Raw genomic sequence first — 15,022 nt, 5'->3', positions numbered from 1 at the left:
TGTGTGTGTCCCGAGGTTAGGTCCTCACATTGCTCCTCCCTCTCCATCCAGGTGGCCTCACCAAGCCCCTTTGTGCCTCCCAAGCCATGGGCCTCACCCCTCCCTCCATCTCAGGTTGCCCTCCTCAAGCCCCTCCAGCCAGGCATCCTGGCCTGTGCCCACAGCAGGTGCCTTCAGCAAAGCCAGTCTGTCTTATTAGAATTCCTTGTCCTTCCTCTCCCCCCTGGGTCACTCTGACCCTGGACCCTTCTAGCCCCACCCTGGCCCTTCCCAGTGTCTGCTGCCAAAAATGCAACCCCGGGGCCTTTCCTCCCTGAGGGTCTCCTGCCTCACAGTAAGAACGACCACAGGAGCCAGGTTGGAACTACAAACAGGGCAGGTAAAAGCACAGAGCGGCGGACCTCAGCCCTGTCTCTGCCCCTAGACCCATACCCTGTAGTCCACCCTATAACCTCGTTCCTGTCAGACCAAGTCCTGCCTGTCCTCACCCCTGATGTTAGCCTAGAGTCCTAGGAGAAAATCAACCTTCTCCAAGTGGGATGGTGCACCTACACCCCTGGGGCCAATGTGTATGGAGTGGGGGTGGGGGGGACTAGATCCTCTTTCTAGCTGGGCCCTGCAAGGAGCCAGGTGTCCTTGTTTTCAGATGCTAGGGGCTGAATCCTGACCTGCTGGGCAGCCAGGGCATCCAGACCAGCCCCTGAGATGGAGGAGAGCAGAACCTTGGACATTTCCCCCAGGGCCTTGCCCCATTCTGGGGAACAGCTGGTGTAGAATTACCCTGTGGGAGCAGGACAGATAGCAAGGGTTGGGGGTCTCAGTGTTAAAACTGTATGTTGGGAATGGTGTGGGGACACCTCAGTATGGGGTGATGGGTCAGTGCATGAGGCTTGGCCATCCTGGTGCGTAACCAGTGTCACACCTTGCTGCTTGGCAGGTGTCAGGCCATTGTGAGTGGGGGCACTTTGGGTAGACAAGGCAGGGCCTGGCCAGCATCTGCCTGAACCCAATTAAGATTCTCCCCCTGGGAAGCCCTCCTTTATCCCTGTCACTGCCCCCCCTACTCTGCCTCAGCTCCATGAGGAACCCCACAAAGGGCTCCACCTCTGTGGGCCTCCTTCCCCCAGAGGAGCCCAAACTCACTGTCCCTCCTGCCCAGCTGTTTGGGTTCCACCCTGGCCGCCTGACTGACCCCCCAACACTGTGATCTGTCTGATGGTGCCCCCTCTGCCACCTGAGCCCTCCATGGCTCCCCAGTGCCCTCAGTTCAAAGCACAGATTCTGGCTCCTGAGAAGCCGATTCTCAGTCTGGCCACGTCCACTCTCTCCTGTTCCTTCTTCAATGACATCATGTGCCTCCTGCTGACCTTGCTTTTTGCTTTTGCCTTTGGAGATGACTCCACCTTCCACCTCACCTTCCAGGAACCCTTCCTTGATTCTTTTGGGCACTTACCCCACTAGTAGGCAGGCTCAGCCCGCAGCCCCACCCCATTGTTTGTCTCCACTACCCTGGGGACCCCTCAGGGCCAGGCACAGGGCAGAGCACCCCAAAGGCCTCGGGAAGTGTGTGCTGTATGAACAGCAACCAGATCTCATATCTTCCTGGAGTCCTGGGACCCCACATTCTCCGTGTCTCTGAGGGGAGACACAAGCTAAATTGCCCAGGTGGAAAATCATGCCCCCCACCCAATACCTCCCCACTCTCACCTTCTCCAGAGCCACCCTTTTGAAAATTGGCACACCAAAGGGTCCAGCTGTCAGTCAGACATCCGAAGTCCTCTGCGACCTGTCCCCCAAGACTGTCTCCCCCAAGCCCCAACATTTGTTCACATCAAACCAGCCAGTGCCCTTTTTTCTCCCATGCTACCCCTTTCCCCCAAACTGGGCAGTCTCTTTGGTATCCCTGAGGGTCTGCTGGGCCCCCTACCTCTGATTTTCTTAGACTGTGGAAGCTCCCACAGGCAAGGACAATCTGTTCCCCCTTTGGGCTGCTTTTCAGGACAAGGACCTTGGGACTCAGAGCAGCTTGCAGTTCCCCCAAGGCCTGTCTGTGACTGTGTAAATACACTTTATTTTCCATCTTTCCCGCCTGGGCGACATGTGGAGTGTGAACAGGCAGTGTGCAAAATGGTGGTGGGCAGTGTGGGGGGCCCATGGGAGAGCCCCTCAGATGCCCACCCTGGTCCCCAGGCTTTGTAACACTGAGGGGTGGGCGACCGGAAAGGGGTAACTGAGCATGGATCCCCACCCCAGGAAGCGCCAGGGAGATTGCTTTTGATGCTGCTCCAGGCTCCAGGAGCACCGACAGGGTCAGGCCCAAGGGTCACAAGGCCCTGGGGGCAAGGGGCTGGGGGCATCGTTGGACTTTGGCACCGTTCTCAGCTCTGCCTCTGCAGAGACCACGGGACCACCATGAGCAGCTGAGGGGAGGTAACTCCACTGGGAAGGCTCCTCCCCTGAGGCCTGGCCTTGGCCAGAGGGTGGGGCTGGGGACACAGGGAAGGGAGGGACAAGGAGGCTGGGGACCCCTTAGAGAGCAGGCTAGCTTGGGTGGGGGAGCCCCTCCATCATTGGCCAAGACAAGGCGATGGGAGTGTCTCACGAAGGAAGATGTAGGGCGCTGGGGAGAGGGGGTCTCTTCACTTCCTTGCAGCTGCTCTGGCCCCCAAGAAGCAGGGACAGACTGCCCAGGCCTGGGCCGGTTCCCGCTGTCCACTCACACCCCAGGTGGCCCTGCATACAGTAGGGGGGACTTTGGTTTCTGCTGCAGGGGCCATGAAGCCTGCACCAGGCAGGAAAGCCCAGCCTGGCCATCTGTGCCCAGCCACCAAGGGTCCCCAGGGACATCGTGGGGGTGGTAACGTCTAGCCCAGAGCTGCCCCTTCTTCCTTAGGCCTCCTTTAGCTCCTGGGCCCTTCCCAGCAGGGCCACCCTTGTCCCAGAAGGGGGACTGCTGGGAGGAGGAGCTTTCTGCTCATCCAGTCCTGGGACCTCTGGGTCGTCCCCTGCCCTGGCTGTTAAGAGGGGCAGACCCTCCAGGGAACCTGGCCCGGAGGGGTACAGACCAAGATGGGTAAACACTGCTGGGGAGAGTGGGCCTGCCGGGGGGACCCTGAGGATCCTCAGACCGCTGCCCTATCCTCTGCGCCCCGCTGCTCTGGGCCTAGCCCTCAGGTGGGCGGGACCGCGGAGGGCGTGGAGTTCATCAGGGGCGGCCACCTGCGGAGGAGCGGGCGGTGGCCCGTGGCCCCTGGCTCCGGCACGCCGGGCTCGGCCTCAGTTGTCCAGGCCCTGGCTATAGGGCGCGGCCAGCTCGTCGGCGTCGCTGTCTGAGCTGCCCTCGCTGTCCTTGGCCGGCCGCTCGAGACGGCGAAAGAAGCGCGCGTCGCGCGGGGACAGCGGGTAGAGCGCGTCCTGCAGCGCCGCGCCCACGCCCACGCCCACGCCCACACCGAGCAGCTCCTCGTCCGACGACGGCAGCGAGTCCTCATCCAGGTGCCGCGCCAGGCCCAGCCCGTCGAAGGCCAGCGGGTCCTCGAAGGGCGGCGGGCCCTTCAACAGCCGCACCTGGGGCGGGGAACCGGCGCGCTGAAGGCGTGCGCCGCCGCCCCCTCGGACGCGGACCCCGCCGCCGGCCGCTCCTCCCCGCCCGCTCTCCCTCGGGGAGGACACGGCGGGCCCTGAGCCCCTCCCGCGCCGGCCGGGGCGGCCCTGCGCTCACCTCGGCCTTCAGCTCCTCGATCTGGTCCTTGAGCTCGCGGATGTACTGCGACGAGTCCGAGTGGTTCAGTTGGCCCTGGATGCGGCCCTCCTCCCTCTGCGGGGCGGGCCAGGTCACGGGGGGTCAGGGCAGGGCCCGCCCCGGGGCCCGTCCCCCGCCCCGGCCCGCCGCTCACCTGGATCTCCAGCTCGGCGATGCGCTGCCGCATCTCGGCCACCGCAGCCATGCTGTCCGCCTCCCGCAGGCGCACGGCCATCACCTCCTCCTTGCTCTGGGGGCAGAGGGGGCGAGGGCGGGTCAAGGGGCGCGGCGGGGCGAGGGCCGGGCCGGGGCGGCGGGCGGGGGCGCACCTTGCACTCGGCCTCGGCCTGCTTGCGGCGGCTTTCGCTGAGCTGCGTCTGCAACCCCTTGTTCTGCGCCGCCAGGTACTGCAGCTTCTCCTGCAGCGCCGCGCGCTCGGCCTCCACGCGGTTCAGCAGGTTGCGGTGGATGTGGTCCTGGGGGCGAGCGTGGCGGGGGAGGGGGCAGGGGTCACGGGCTAGCCACCGCCCCGGCCGCCGGCACCCCCACCCGACCCCACCCCGGAGAGGGCGCGGGCGCTCCGGCCCACCTGCGTCTCGAGTTCCACCACGCGCTGCCGCAGCTCGCGACCCTCGGCCAGAGCCTGGGCCTCGCGCAGACGCACACTCATCAGCTCGTCCTGCAGCTCGCCCAGGACCAGCTTCCGGGGGGACTCCTTCCAGCGGCCCCCGCGGGACAGGTGGGCCTGGGAGGAGAGGCGGGCGGTCCGTCTTAGCCCCGAGGGTCGCCAGGGCCGCCTCAGTGTGCATCCGGCTAGGGCCCTCACCTGCCAGGTGTCGGAGAGCTCCTGCAGCTGCAGCTTCAGCTCCCGCGCGGAGGCCACGGCCTCGCCCTCCCGCACCTTGAGTGCCTTCAGCTCCTCCTGCAGCCGAGCCACGTTGTTCTCATCCGGCAGCGAGCTGTTCCTCTGGGGGAGGAGAGGTGGTCAGAGCCCCGCGGAGGCAGCCCTGGCTGCAGGATCAAGACACGCCCCCGACGGCGCAACGGTTCCTCTGAGCTCCACCGCGGGCAGCCCCGCCCAGAGAGGGTGCCCCAGGACCCCAGGATACACTGGGCAGGTGGCCTATGCGGAGCAGACCTCACCCATGTGGCCCTGGGGACAGATCCTCAGAAATTCTGCCTGCAAAATGGGTGTAAAGAAGGGCACCTGCTCTCACTGGACTGTCTCAGGGTGACCCCCTAATGCGAGTGTCCTTCTGAAATGTTACTGCTAATTACACCAGGCAGGCCGGGCAAGGACAGGTTCTTCCCCACCTGGGGATCTGAGGTCTGTCCCCTGGGACCCATGATCAGACCTGGGACCTGTCTTAGCAGCAGCTGAGAGGGTTGCAGCTCCCTGTCCCTGCTCCTCACCCCCCCAGACCAGTCTAGGCAGCCCCTATCCCTGAAACAGGTGGAGGGGCAGCTTAGGCCGGGGCCCAGTGATGAAGGATTTGTGCTCCAGTCTCTTGGATCAAAATTCAGCTTGCTGCTGGAAGTCCCCACTGACCCCTAGGTTTGAGGGTGAGGGTGGGGCTGGCAAGATCTCCTGGTGCACATTTCCCTCTGATGTGGAGGGAGGTGGGAGGGAAGCCCAGCTCTGGGCCGGCTGATGGGGACTGAGAAGCCCATGGATGGGGCAGAGACACCCCACCTGGAAGGACACCTCAAATAGTGCCACCTTGAGGGAGGCGGGGCCTGGCTCCTGCCTTGTGTGAGTGGGTCCTGCTGCCCTCTGCTGGCTGGGCACCTCTCTTTCCTGTGGCTTTGTGGGAGCTGAGTCCATATGGAGTTCGGTGACAGCCGTTGAGAAGGGCCCAGGCAGTTTGGGGCCCCTTTCAGGGCAGCAGGCAGGAGAGGGTGGTGTCAGTCCACCCCCTGGGTGGTATCGCCATGGGGGTGGGGAAGAGGAGAGTCTTGGCCTCCCTCCCACCTCCATCCTGGTGCCCAGGGCCTGTGGGAGACACACACAGGTGGGACCGTCTGTCCATGAAGCCCATGAAAGCCACCGCACTGCTGGCCCTGGGCCTGATGCCCAAAGGCAGGCATGCCCCTTGAGGAGTTGATCTGCTTTGTGTGCCCTGACATGTGTGTACACCTCCGGTGCTTGGGAGGGTCTGGGGTGAGGGGCCAACTTCCCACAGGCCCAGAACCTTGTGTGGTGACCATGGGGGAGGAAGTGGGGAGCCAGTGGGTTAGGGAAGTTCCCCAGGTTCCTCGGAGACTGCCAAGGCGGGGGTGGGAGGTGGGGGGCTGGCGTCTGACAAGCCCTGCTGGTTGGCCTGGTCACCTCTTCTTGACAGGGCCTGGTCGCATGCTTCCCAAAGTGCACCCAATACCTTCACTTCCCCTTCTCTGTGGTTCCCTGAACACCTGCCCGCTTGCCCGCCCAGTCGCACCTTCTCCATGTCTAGAACCTTGTCCTGCATCTCCCGAAGGGCCCCCAGCGTCTCGGTCTCCCGCAGCCTCGACTGCTCCAGCTCAGTCTCCAGGTGGGCCACAAAGTCCTCAGTGAGGCGCGGGTTGTCCTGGGGGCAGGCAGAGGGCTGTGTTGGGCCCCAGGCTGCAGCTGGAGGGCAGAAAGCCTTCCTGCCAGCTGGCTGTAGGCCCAGGCCTTGGCACCCCTGCCTCCTCAAAGCCACTGGGCTGGCAGAGGGGCTCAGGCTATGGGTAGAGATGGGGTAGGGGTGAGCAGAAACCCTGGATTCCTGTCCTGTGCCTTCTGCCCATGTGGAGAGAAAGCTGAACACCATCATGGGGGTTCTGATGCTCTGTGCCTAGGGGTGTAGCTGTCCTGGCTTAGCCTCTTTCCTGGGAAAGCCACAACGAGGGGACCTTCTGAAGGGGTCTTTCCATGGCCTCAGGCTGCCCTGAGGGATGCCAGTGGCCAGTTCTCAGGATTGTTGGGATGGGGGTGGAGGAGGGGTTCTCCAGTCACCCTTCCTGCTCTGTGGTCAGTGCCTAACCATAAAGGGAGCGTGGGTGCAGGGTGGGGCTCAGGGCTATGGGACTCCCGCCCCTCTTTCTCCACCTTCCTCCTCTCACCACTCCCCCATTTCAAAGCAGGAAGAGATGGAGAAAGAGTTTGCTGGGATCACTCTCGTGCAGTACTCACAAGGCTTTTCACAGGTACCCCACTTGAGGGTCTGGGGGGTGGATAGATGGGGCCCAAGCTCAACAATGAAGACCTGGCTGTGGGTGAGGGAAGCCCCTAAAGGCTGGAGCTTGGGGGTAGCAGGTGAATGTCTCCCTGGCCTGAAAGATGGCATCATGCCAAGGTTGGGATGAGCCCAGCCTTGGTTTCCCCATTGGCCATGCTGCCGCCAGGGCTACAGTGCTGCTGGCAGGTCATCAGATAAGGAAGGTGGCCTGGGTATAGCTGAAGGAAAATCCTAAAAGCCACCTCCTGGAGAAGCAGACTCTTCACAGTGCTCTCTGGCCCAAGGGCCTTCCCACCACAGATTCGGAGTTCATGACTCCACAACAGAACTTGGGCTGCCCCCTCACCCCCCCTGCCAGCTCAGAGTGGTGGGCACAGACCAGACCCTCTCCCGAGGGCAAAGTGCTGGGCTCTGGAGCAGGGAACCCCCTCCTCCGTCTCTCATCCTAGCCCCCAACTGTATGGCTGGGCCCTGGGGGAAGCCTGACAGCCCTTCTGATCTTGGGGACCCTGCAGGGCCCCCGTAAGAAATCAGAGCCATGGGATCCCTGGGTGGCGCAGTGGTTTGGCGCCTGCCTTTGGCCCAGGGCGCGATCCTGGAGACCCAGGATCGAATCCCACGTCGGGCTCCTGGTGCATGGAGCCTGCTTCTCCCTCTGCCTATGTCTCTGCCTCTCTCTCTCTCTCTCTCTGTGACTATCATAAATAAATAAAAATTTAAAAAATAAAATCTTAAAAAAAAAGAAATCAGAGCCACATCAGCTGAGGGAGAGGGCCCTGCAAGTGAAGTCAGGGTCCCAGGCTGCCTTGTTCTCAGTGTGGCAGGCCAGACCCCTCACCGCCTGGTGAGATATGGAAACCACAGGATTCCCCAACTTGGGTGTGGGGCTGGGGGAGAATCTGTACTCCCTCTGGGTTTCTCTTCCCTTACTCCCCTCCCCATGTCACCTGGGGTAGGTGGTGAGCTGTGGTGTGGGGCACAGCCCCGTCCACCTGGCCTGGTACCTGCTGCTCCTGGAGCTGCCTGATGGTGCTCTGGGCCTTCTGCAGGTCCTCGGCTGCGGAGCTACACTGCTGCCGCACCACTGCCAGCTCCCGCTTGATGACATAGTTCTCCTCGGCCTCCTGTGCCCGCGTCACCTGCCCCTGGGCATAGTGAGGACAGGAGGCTGTGACCCTCTGGGCCCTGCCTCCAGCCCACCTCGAGGGGGGGAAGCCCCGAGAGGGCCGATGTGGGATGGGAGAGGGGTGAGGCTGCCCGCACTCAGAGCCTGGGATGGGGCGCCCCACCGGGTCTGGGCACGTGGGTGGGGGCAGGCAGGAACTGGACACGGGGAGGAGCCTGAAGGAACAGACCTGCCCCAAGCCCAGGCTTCAGTGGGGCTTAAACAGAGAATGGGGCTGTAACAGCTCCTTCCCCTGCCAGCTCCTGGCTCTCAGCCCCTGTCCCAGGTGAGGAGAAACAACCCTTATTTAGGGTCAAGGCACAGCAGACACCGGGCTTCGCTGGTGATGCGGGGGGTCTGGAGGCCACGAAGGCCCAGGGACTCAGGACTGGCCTATCAGGGCAGGTTTGGGAGGTGGAGCACAGCTCTCCCAGAACCTTCTCTAGTCCTGAATCCTGGGGTCTCCATCTACCCGGGCTGAGACCCTCCAGCCCCATCTCCTCAACCCACCCAATTCGGGTCCCCCCATTCCAGGCTCGGAGCCACCAGGTGGCGAGCAGAAGCTTCCAGATAAAGCCATTCAGATGAGGCAGCAGCAGAAGCAGGTGAGAGAAGATGGCAGGCCTTGCAGGTAGGAGCAGAAAGGAGCGTGAGGGGCCAGAAGGGGTGGTGTGTGTGTGTGTGTGTGTGTGTGTGTGTGTGGTAGGGAGGCTCAGCGCAGTGCACACACCAGGGCCTATGGCTGATATAGCCTCAGGGTCCCCAACTGTGTCCCCCAGAGGGAGGAAACTTTTGTCCACATGTGTGGACAAACACTCACACTTACCCACACACACCATGCTTTCACACATACACCCTCTCCACCCCCCCTCCCCCAGGGAAACTTGTGTCTCCCCTGAGAAGCAGTCCCCAGCCACCCCCATGCATGGTGCCAGGCCTGCCCCCTTCTGCCCCCAGGATGGCAGCGGCCAAGGAAGAGGCGGGTCCTGGCTGTCGTGTGCAGGGACCAGGAGGGACACGGGAGAGGGGATGAAAAGCTACAGTACCTGGATTAACCTATCAGCCAGAGCAGCGCTCTCCTACCCGGCGGAGGGGTTCCGAGCGACAGGGGGAGGAGGCAGAGCGGAAGGCGCAGGGACAGGAGAGGGGGAGAGACAGACAAGAACCACTTGTCACTAACGCAGTGGACTATCTCTAGAAGCAGGGGAGAGAGGAGTGAGACCAGAGAACCAAAGAACCAGCAGGAGAAGGACCCGGAGGAAGAGCAAAGCCAGAGCTAGCTCCGTCCTGGAGAGGGATCTGTGTGCGGGTGGGGAGTGGGGTGCCCGCGGTGCCCCCTCCAGGGCCCGGCACACTCAGCACAGGCGTGAGGAGGTGCCATCCCCGGGGCTGAGGGATGGGGTGGCAGCGCCGGGCCAGGTGGAAGTATCCTAACTTGGAGTCTGAGTAAGCATCGAGGCTTTGGCACAAGGGCAGCACAGTCGTGCACATGACTATTCCCTGGGGGCAGTGGGGGGCCAAGGGAGAGTGGGAGAAGAGTGGGAAGTGTCCCCCCCCCCCGCTTTTACTCATCTCTAAAAACAGGTTGGGGGCCAGGGTCAAGGTTGTGGCACCCCATCACAGCGCTGGTGGCAAGGCGCCCTTCTACTTTTCCTCTTCGTTTGAGGGTGAGGCCTCCAAGTTACAGGGTTGGGAGCCTGTTGCTTAATTTGGGGTACCTCAGTCAAAGCAGCATTTCTGCCTCCGTGCCCCCGATGCAGGCAGCCCAGGAGGGACCCGTGTTTGCTGTTAACTGGGTTATAATTTCACACCCAACCCGAAGCAATGCTGCCCTCTGACCCCTGGTAATATGGCATCCCAAATCTCAGTGGGGCTCATGGTGGGGCCCCATGGGATTTACACCATGCGCCTCAGGGCCCGCTGTTTCAGGGTGGGGCTTGGACCCGGGCAGGGGGCTGGCTGGCCCTCTGGCTGCTGGGTCCTGCCGTGGGCCTGGAGGAGTTGGTGCCACAGGCTGGTGGCCACGCTCCTCACCTTCTCCAGGGTCTCAATCCGTTGTTTCAGGAGCCGGTTCTCCGTCCGAAGCCTCTATGTGGGGAGAGGGTGGGGGAATGTGTCAGAACCCCAGTCCCAGCCCCATACACACAGAGATCTGTCCCCTTAAGGGCCAGGCTGCCTCCAGGCAAGACGGAGCCATCATCAAATGTTCTAGGTCAGTGATCCCAGAAAACAGTCTGGGCCAATTCCTGCTCAGCAGGGCCCATTCGTTTTTTGTTTTTTTGTTGACAAAACTTAGTTCACTTAAAATAATGTGATCACCTTCACGGGTATGCACTGTGCGTCAGGGGTCAGCAGTCGGCACCCTTGCCTTCCTGGGGAGTCTGCTTGGGCCTGTCAGAGGCCAATAGGACACCGACCCCAAGGGCTGGCCTTCCTCTCAGCCTGTTCCCACCCCTCACTGCTTTGCTTGCAGTCCAGGGCAGGGGGGTCTTGCTGAACGCACGTGCTTTCTTCAGCTGGACAGCTGTATATCTGCGAACCGCTGAAAGGCACCTGTACTCAGAAGCTGTCACTTCCCTCCAGCTGGGGTTCTGGAGGCAGCTTGCTTTGCTTTTTACCTTCTCTCCTGCGCCGATGATGGATTTGGGTGAGATATTTGTGGTTTTAAGTTCCCCGTGGCCTTTGGGAAGCAGGTGAGGTTTATATACAGCTTGCATCTTAGTCTCTACCTAGGCACCCGTTAAGAAGTAGGTACAGGGGACGCCTGGGTGGCTCAGCCCTTAAGTGCCTGCCTTCAGCCCAGGGCGTGATCCTGGAGTCCTGGGATTGAGTCCCACACCAGGCTCCCTCCGTGGAGCCTGCTTCTCCCTCTGCCTGTGTCTCTGCTTCTCTCACTGTCTCTCATGAATAAGTAAATTAAAAAAAAAAAAAAAGTAGGTATAAATAATTAGATCCTAAGTGTGTGCTGAATGAACACCAACCAGATCCTGCATTCTCCTGAAACCCCAAGACCTCATCCATTACTAGTGAGGACCCTGCCTCCCTTGGGATCACAAAGAGCATTTTTTCTGATTTCCTCCAGGGAGAAGGTGATGGAAACACCCAGAACACTTGCAGGACACGGGTGTGATTGATAGTCATTCACTGATGTCATGCGTGGGGAAACTGAGTCAGAGGGGGGCCAGTGTCTTGTCTGAGCCCCCCTCAGTTGGCCTGGGTTAGAGCTCTTTCAGGGCCAAGTCTCTGCCCCACATCTGGAATCGGAGTCCAGATCCTCACTCCTGCCCCCTGGATTGCTCAGCCCTATCTCTGGCCTCGATCAAGCATGGAGATCCTTGAGGAGTTGGATGTGCCCAACTAATAACGCCCCTCCCTCCTGCTTTCTCCAAAGGGAAACTGAGACCAGGAATGAGCAGAGAACTATGGGGCTATGGGGTCTGGGTATACATCAGGTTGGGTGTTTTTTTTTTTTTTTTTTTCTGTGTTTTTGAGGCTTTGCCATCCAGCTACATGGAGAGACTGCCCCACCCAGGACTAGCTAATTCCTAGAGACAGCAAACAACCTGCGGGCTAGGGTGCCTTTCACATGCAAACCAGCCCATCCAGAGCCCACACCCACCCACCTTGCCTATCTCGTGCACACGCCAAGCCCAAGGTTCTCCCTGCCCTAAAGCACAACTAGGGACCCACCCTGTCGCCTGCAGCTCCCTGAAATTATTCAGAGGAACCAATCCTAAACTCAAACTCAGACTACCCTACCTTGCCCATTCCTTCCTACACTGGCCCACGCTTTCCCCCTCTTGCCCTCTGCCTCCTGACCCACCCTAGTGCTTCCCCGTGTGGCCATGCATGGTGGGGCATGCAACCTTCTTTTGGGAACTGTAATAAACTCTTCTTTCAGAGGCACTCTCTGAGTCGTCTCCGTGTCTGTCACTTTACCACACCTGATTAAAACAAATTCCATGGGATCCCTGGGTGGCTCCCTGGGTGGTTTAGCGCCTGCCTTTGGCCCAGGGCATGATCACGGAGTCCCGGGATCGAGTCCTGCATTGGGCTCCCTGCACGGAGCCTGCTTCTGCCTCTCTCTCTGTGTCTTTCATGGATAAATAAATCTTTAAAACAAAAACAAAAACCCCCCAACAAATTCCAGATACATTTTGAAACAGGCTAGAATCAAAAGAGCAAAGGGCAGGACCATGCCTGGATCCTTTAAGGCCTGTGGGCTCTTAGGCTCCTCTCTGGGGAAGTTTCCAGGCAGGGCATGTAGTCAGAGTGTCTGCTGGGCCTTCATGGTTACCAGATGGGTGCAGGTCCATGACTATGCATGAGCTAGACAGGCACACATTTGGACTGGTGCATCAGTCAAGCTACTGTTCTGAGAAAGGGGGACACTTGCAAACAAAACTACTTCTGGAAAACCTCTGAACAGGACCAGGACACTGATACCCTCTTTCCCCTTCAGGTAGGGGTGGCAGGTGACCTGGATTATAATCTAGATTCTGCTTCTGCCTTTCTGAAGGAGGTGGAGACGTTGATGGTGGTGATGGCAACAAAATTAAACAAATAATAATAATTTGGGACACCTGGGTGGCTCAGCGGTTTAGCGCCTGCCTTTGGCCCAGGACGTGATCCTGGAGACCCAGGATTGAGTCCCACATTGGGCTCCGGGCATGGAGCCTGCTTCTCCCTCCGTCTGTGTCTCTGCCTCTCTCTCTGTGTCTCTCATGAATAAATAAATAAAAATCTTAAAAAAAAATAACTTGGGGGATCCCTGGGTGGCTCAGCAGATTAGCACCTGCCTTTGGCCCAGGGCATGATCCTGGAGTCCTGGGATCAAGTCCCACATCCGGCTCCCAGCATGGAACCTGCTTCTCTCTGTCTCTCTCTCTCTCTGTGTGTCTATCATGAATAAATAAAATAAAATCTTAAAAAAAATAATTTGAACAGCACAGCAAATGCTCTCCCGATTTTGCAGAAGAGGCTTGAGGCACCCCTGGCTTGTAGGGTTCTCCTCCCACTCACAGCACGGGCCTGGGAAGATGTGACACGGCGCGCTGCCATCTTCCCTCAGTGAGCACTGTCCCTCTGACCCACGTTGGTTGGGAAGAGGAGAACCGTAACTCATGGAGCACTTGACAGGCTACTGTGCGCTCTGGGAGGTGCAGGCACACCAGAAATCACTACGTTTCTGCCGTCAGATCTGAAAAGATGGAGAACTGTACTTTGTGGAGCTATCACTGCCTTTGGGGCCTGGACAGGCCGCTTCTAGATCTACAGCCTGACTCAGCCAATGATGACTGAGGAAGGAGCTTTGAAAAAAAACAAAACAAAACAACAAAAACTGGGCCAAGGGGAGGGAATGAAAAATGTGGTGGAGAGTTCTTAAACCCTGGGCAGTTTTAAAGAATCTCAGGTCTAGCATTTCAAATCTTACATGGCGTAAACATTTGTCTGGTACTGGGCTGGAATAAAGTCATAAAGAAAAAAAAAGGCTCAGAGAGGTGAATTCACCTTCCTGGGTCACATGGCTGATCCACGGTACAGCTGGCATTTGAATCCTGGTCTGTGGGACTCTAGTCCCAGCCACTGGGGGACTCTGTCCCTGAAGAGGACAGAGCCAGGTGGGTCAGGGCTCATGTTTGTGTTTGTCACTCTCACTGGACTGGGAAGTGGGGGATCAGTCTCTGCTGGGACTCTGGTATACAGTAGGTGCTCAATATATGCTGCTTGTGTGAATAACTAAAATCACATGTGGAAGGATGAAAGCAGAAGGAAGAAGAGGGAGGAGAGTCTAGGTTGGAGGGGCTACAGTGGGTGCTGTACTCTGTCCAGGTGCCTGGCTCCTACCTGCCCCTGACCTCAGGGGCTCTGCCCATTGAGGGCAGCCTTCCTGAGATCCCTCCTGCCGGTCACACCTGCTGCTGCTTAGCCTTTTGCACTGACTCCCCGGGCCTGGAGCAATCTTCCTGGGTCAGCTCCACCTCTCTCCTGCACATTTTTATCCAGAGTATTTTCTGCAGGTCATATGCTGTATCTATGGGTTCCCCAACTGTCTCCCCATTATAACTGGGGGGCTGCATGAGGGCAGGGACCTATCCACCTTATTTGTCACTGTAGCACTGGGGTGGGCCCTTGTTCACACACTTGCCTACTTGGTGAATAAAGGGGCAGGTGGATGGAGGGACGACACTTCAGATTCTAAGGACAGGCTGGTATGTGGCTTGGGCAAGGCTGTACTCCCAAGGGCATCCGGTCCCTGTCCCCTACCTCCCTGAGGACTCACTTTGATCTCAATCTGCTCCTCCATCTCCTTGCTCTTCATGGCTGCATACTCCTTCTCCAGCCTGCAGAGGGGAGGGCCAATGTGGTCACTGTCCCACTCTTGGGGACCCCTTTCTGCCAGCACCCTGCCCACCTGGTACTGACCTCTTCATCTTCTTGGGGTTGTACTTGACCTGGTAAGCCTTGAGGATCAGCTTGTCCGGGCAGCTGTCGAACTGGTGGGGGATCACCCTCTGGAAGTACTGTGGGGGCACAGGTGGTCCCTGACCCACAGGCCCTGACTCGGGGGTCCACCAGAGCCCCTCTGTACCCTGCTTCCCTGCAGGAGGAGCCAGTCTGCCAGGGGCATCACCATGTCCCAGCTCAGGGCCCAGCCCTCTGTGGGTGCTCTGTCAGTGTGTGTGGAGCAAGTCGGTGCGAGAAGTGGGGCTGGGGCTGTGGCTGTGGTGGGAAGCAGCACCCGCAGCCAGGACTTTAGTCTGCAGGGGAAAAGCAGGGCTTCGGAAGCTCCTGCAGGCAGAAGCTGGGTGGTGGTGGAGTCTGAGCACAGGGACTTTTGCGGAAGGGGGTGGCATGTCACTGCCGCAGGGCAGTGAGAAGAGGCTGAAGAAAGTGAGGAATCATGACAGTGGG

At 59.6% G+C, this 15,022-nt stretch overlaps 1 protein-coding gene and 1 long non-coding RNA gene across 3 annotated transcripts in view; one reads left to right on the top strand and one right to left on the bottom strand.

The window, feature by feature from the left end:
• Positions 1-2,049: 2,049 nt before the first annotated feature.
• The window catches only part of EVI5L (ecotropic viral integration site 5 like), a 30,328-nt gene continuing 17,355 nt past the window's right edge, over positions 2,050-15,022 (bottom strand). The window contains exons 9-20 of one of the 2 annotated variants that reach the window (XM_025457326.3): positions 14,534-14,631; positions 14,391-14,451; positions 10,142-10,195; positions 9,154-9,186; positions 7,947-8,087; positions 6,181-6,309; positions 4,569-4,709; positions 4,332-4,487; positions 4,072-4,218; positions 3,897-3,992; positions 3,722-3,817; positions 2,050-3,567 (exon numbers count right to left, since the gene is read on the bottom strand). In XM_025457326.3, coding sequence (XP_025313111.1) covers positions 3,277-3,567; positions 3,722-3,817; positions 3,897-3,992; positions 4,072-4,218; positions 4,332-4,487; positions 4,569-4,709; positions 6,181-6,309; positions 7,947-8,087; positions 9,154-9,186; positions 10,142-10,195; positions 14,391-14,451; positions 14,534-14,631 — 1,443 coding nt within the window. In that variant the 3' untranslated portion in view covers positions 2,050-3,276. The remainder of the gene's footprint in view (positions 3,568-3,721; positions 3,818-3,896; positions 3,993-4,071; positions 4,219-4,331; positions 4,488-4,568; positions 4,710-6,180; positions 6,310-7,946; positions 8,088-9,153; positions 9,187-10,141; positions 10,196-14,390; positions 14,452-14,533; positions 14,632-15,022) is intronic. The other variant, XM_025457327.3, reaches the window with a different exon arrangement.
• LOC125753085 (uncharacterized) lies at positions 6,689-12,013 on the top strand. Its single transcript, XR_007404075.1, has 2 exons — positions 6,689-6,910; positions 8,642-12,013. It is a non-coding gene; the product is annotated as an uncharacterized LOC125753085 (long non-coding RNA).

The sequence above is a fragment of the Canis lupus genome, chromosome 20 (assembly GCF_003254725.2).
Source record: "Canis lupus dingo isolate Sandy chromosome 20, ASM325472v2, whole genome shotgun sequence".
Lineage (NCBI taxonomy): Eukaryota > Metazoa > Chordata > Mammalia > Carnivora > Canidae > Canis > Canis lupus.
Note: the sequence above shows the minus strand (reverse complement) of the source record. Positions and strands in the feature narration are given on the sequence as shown.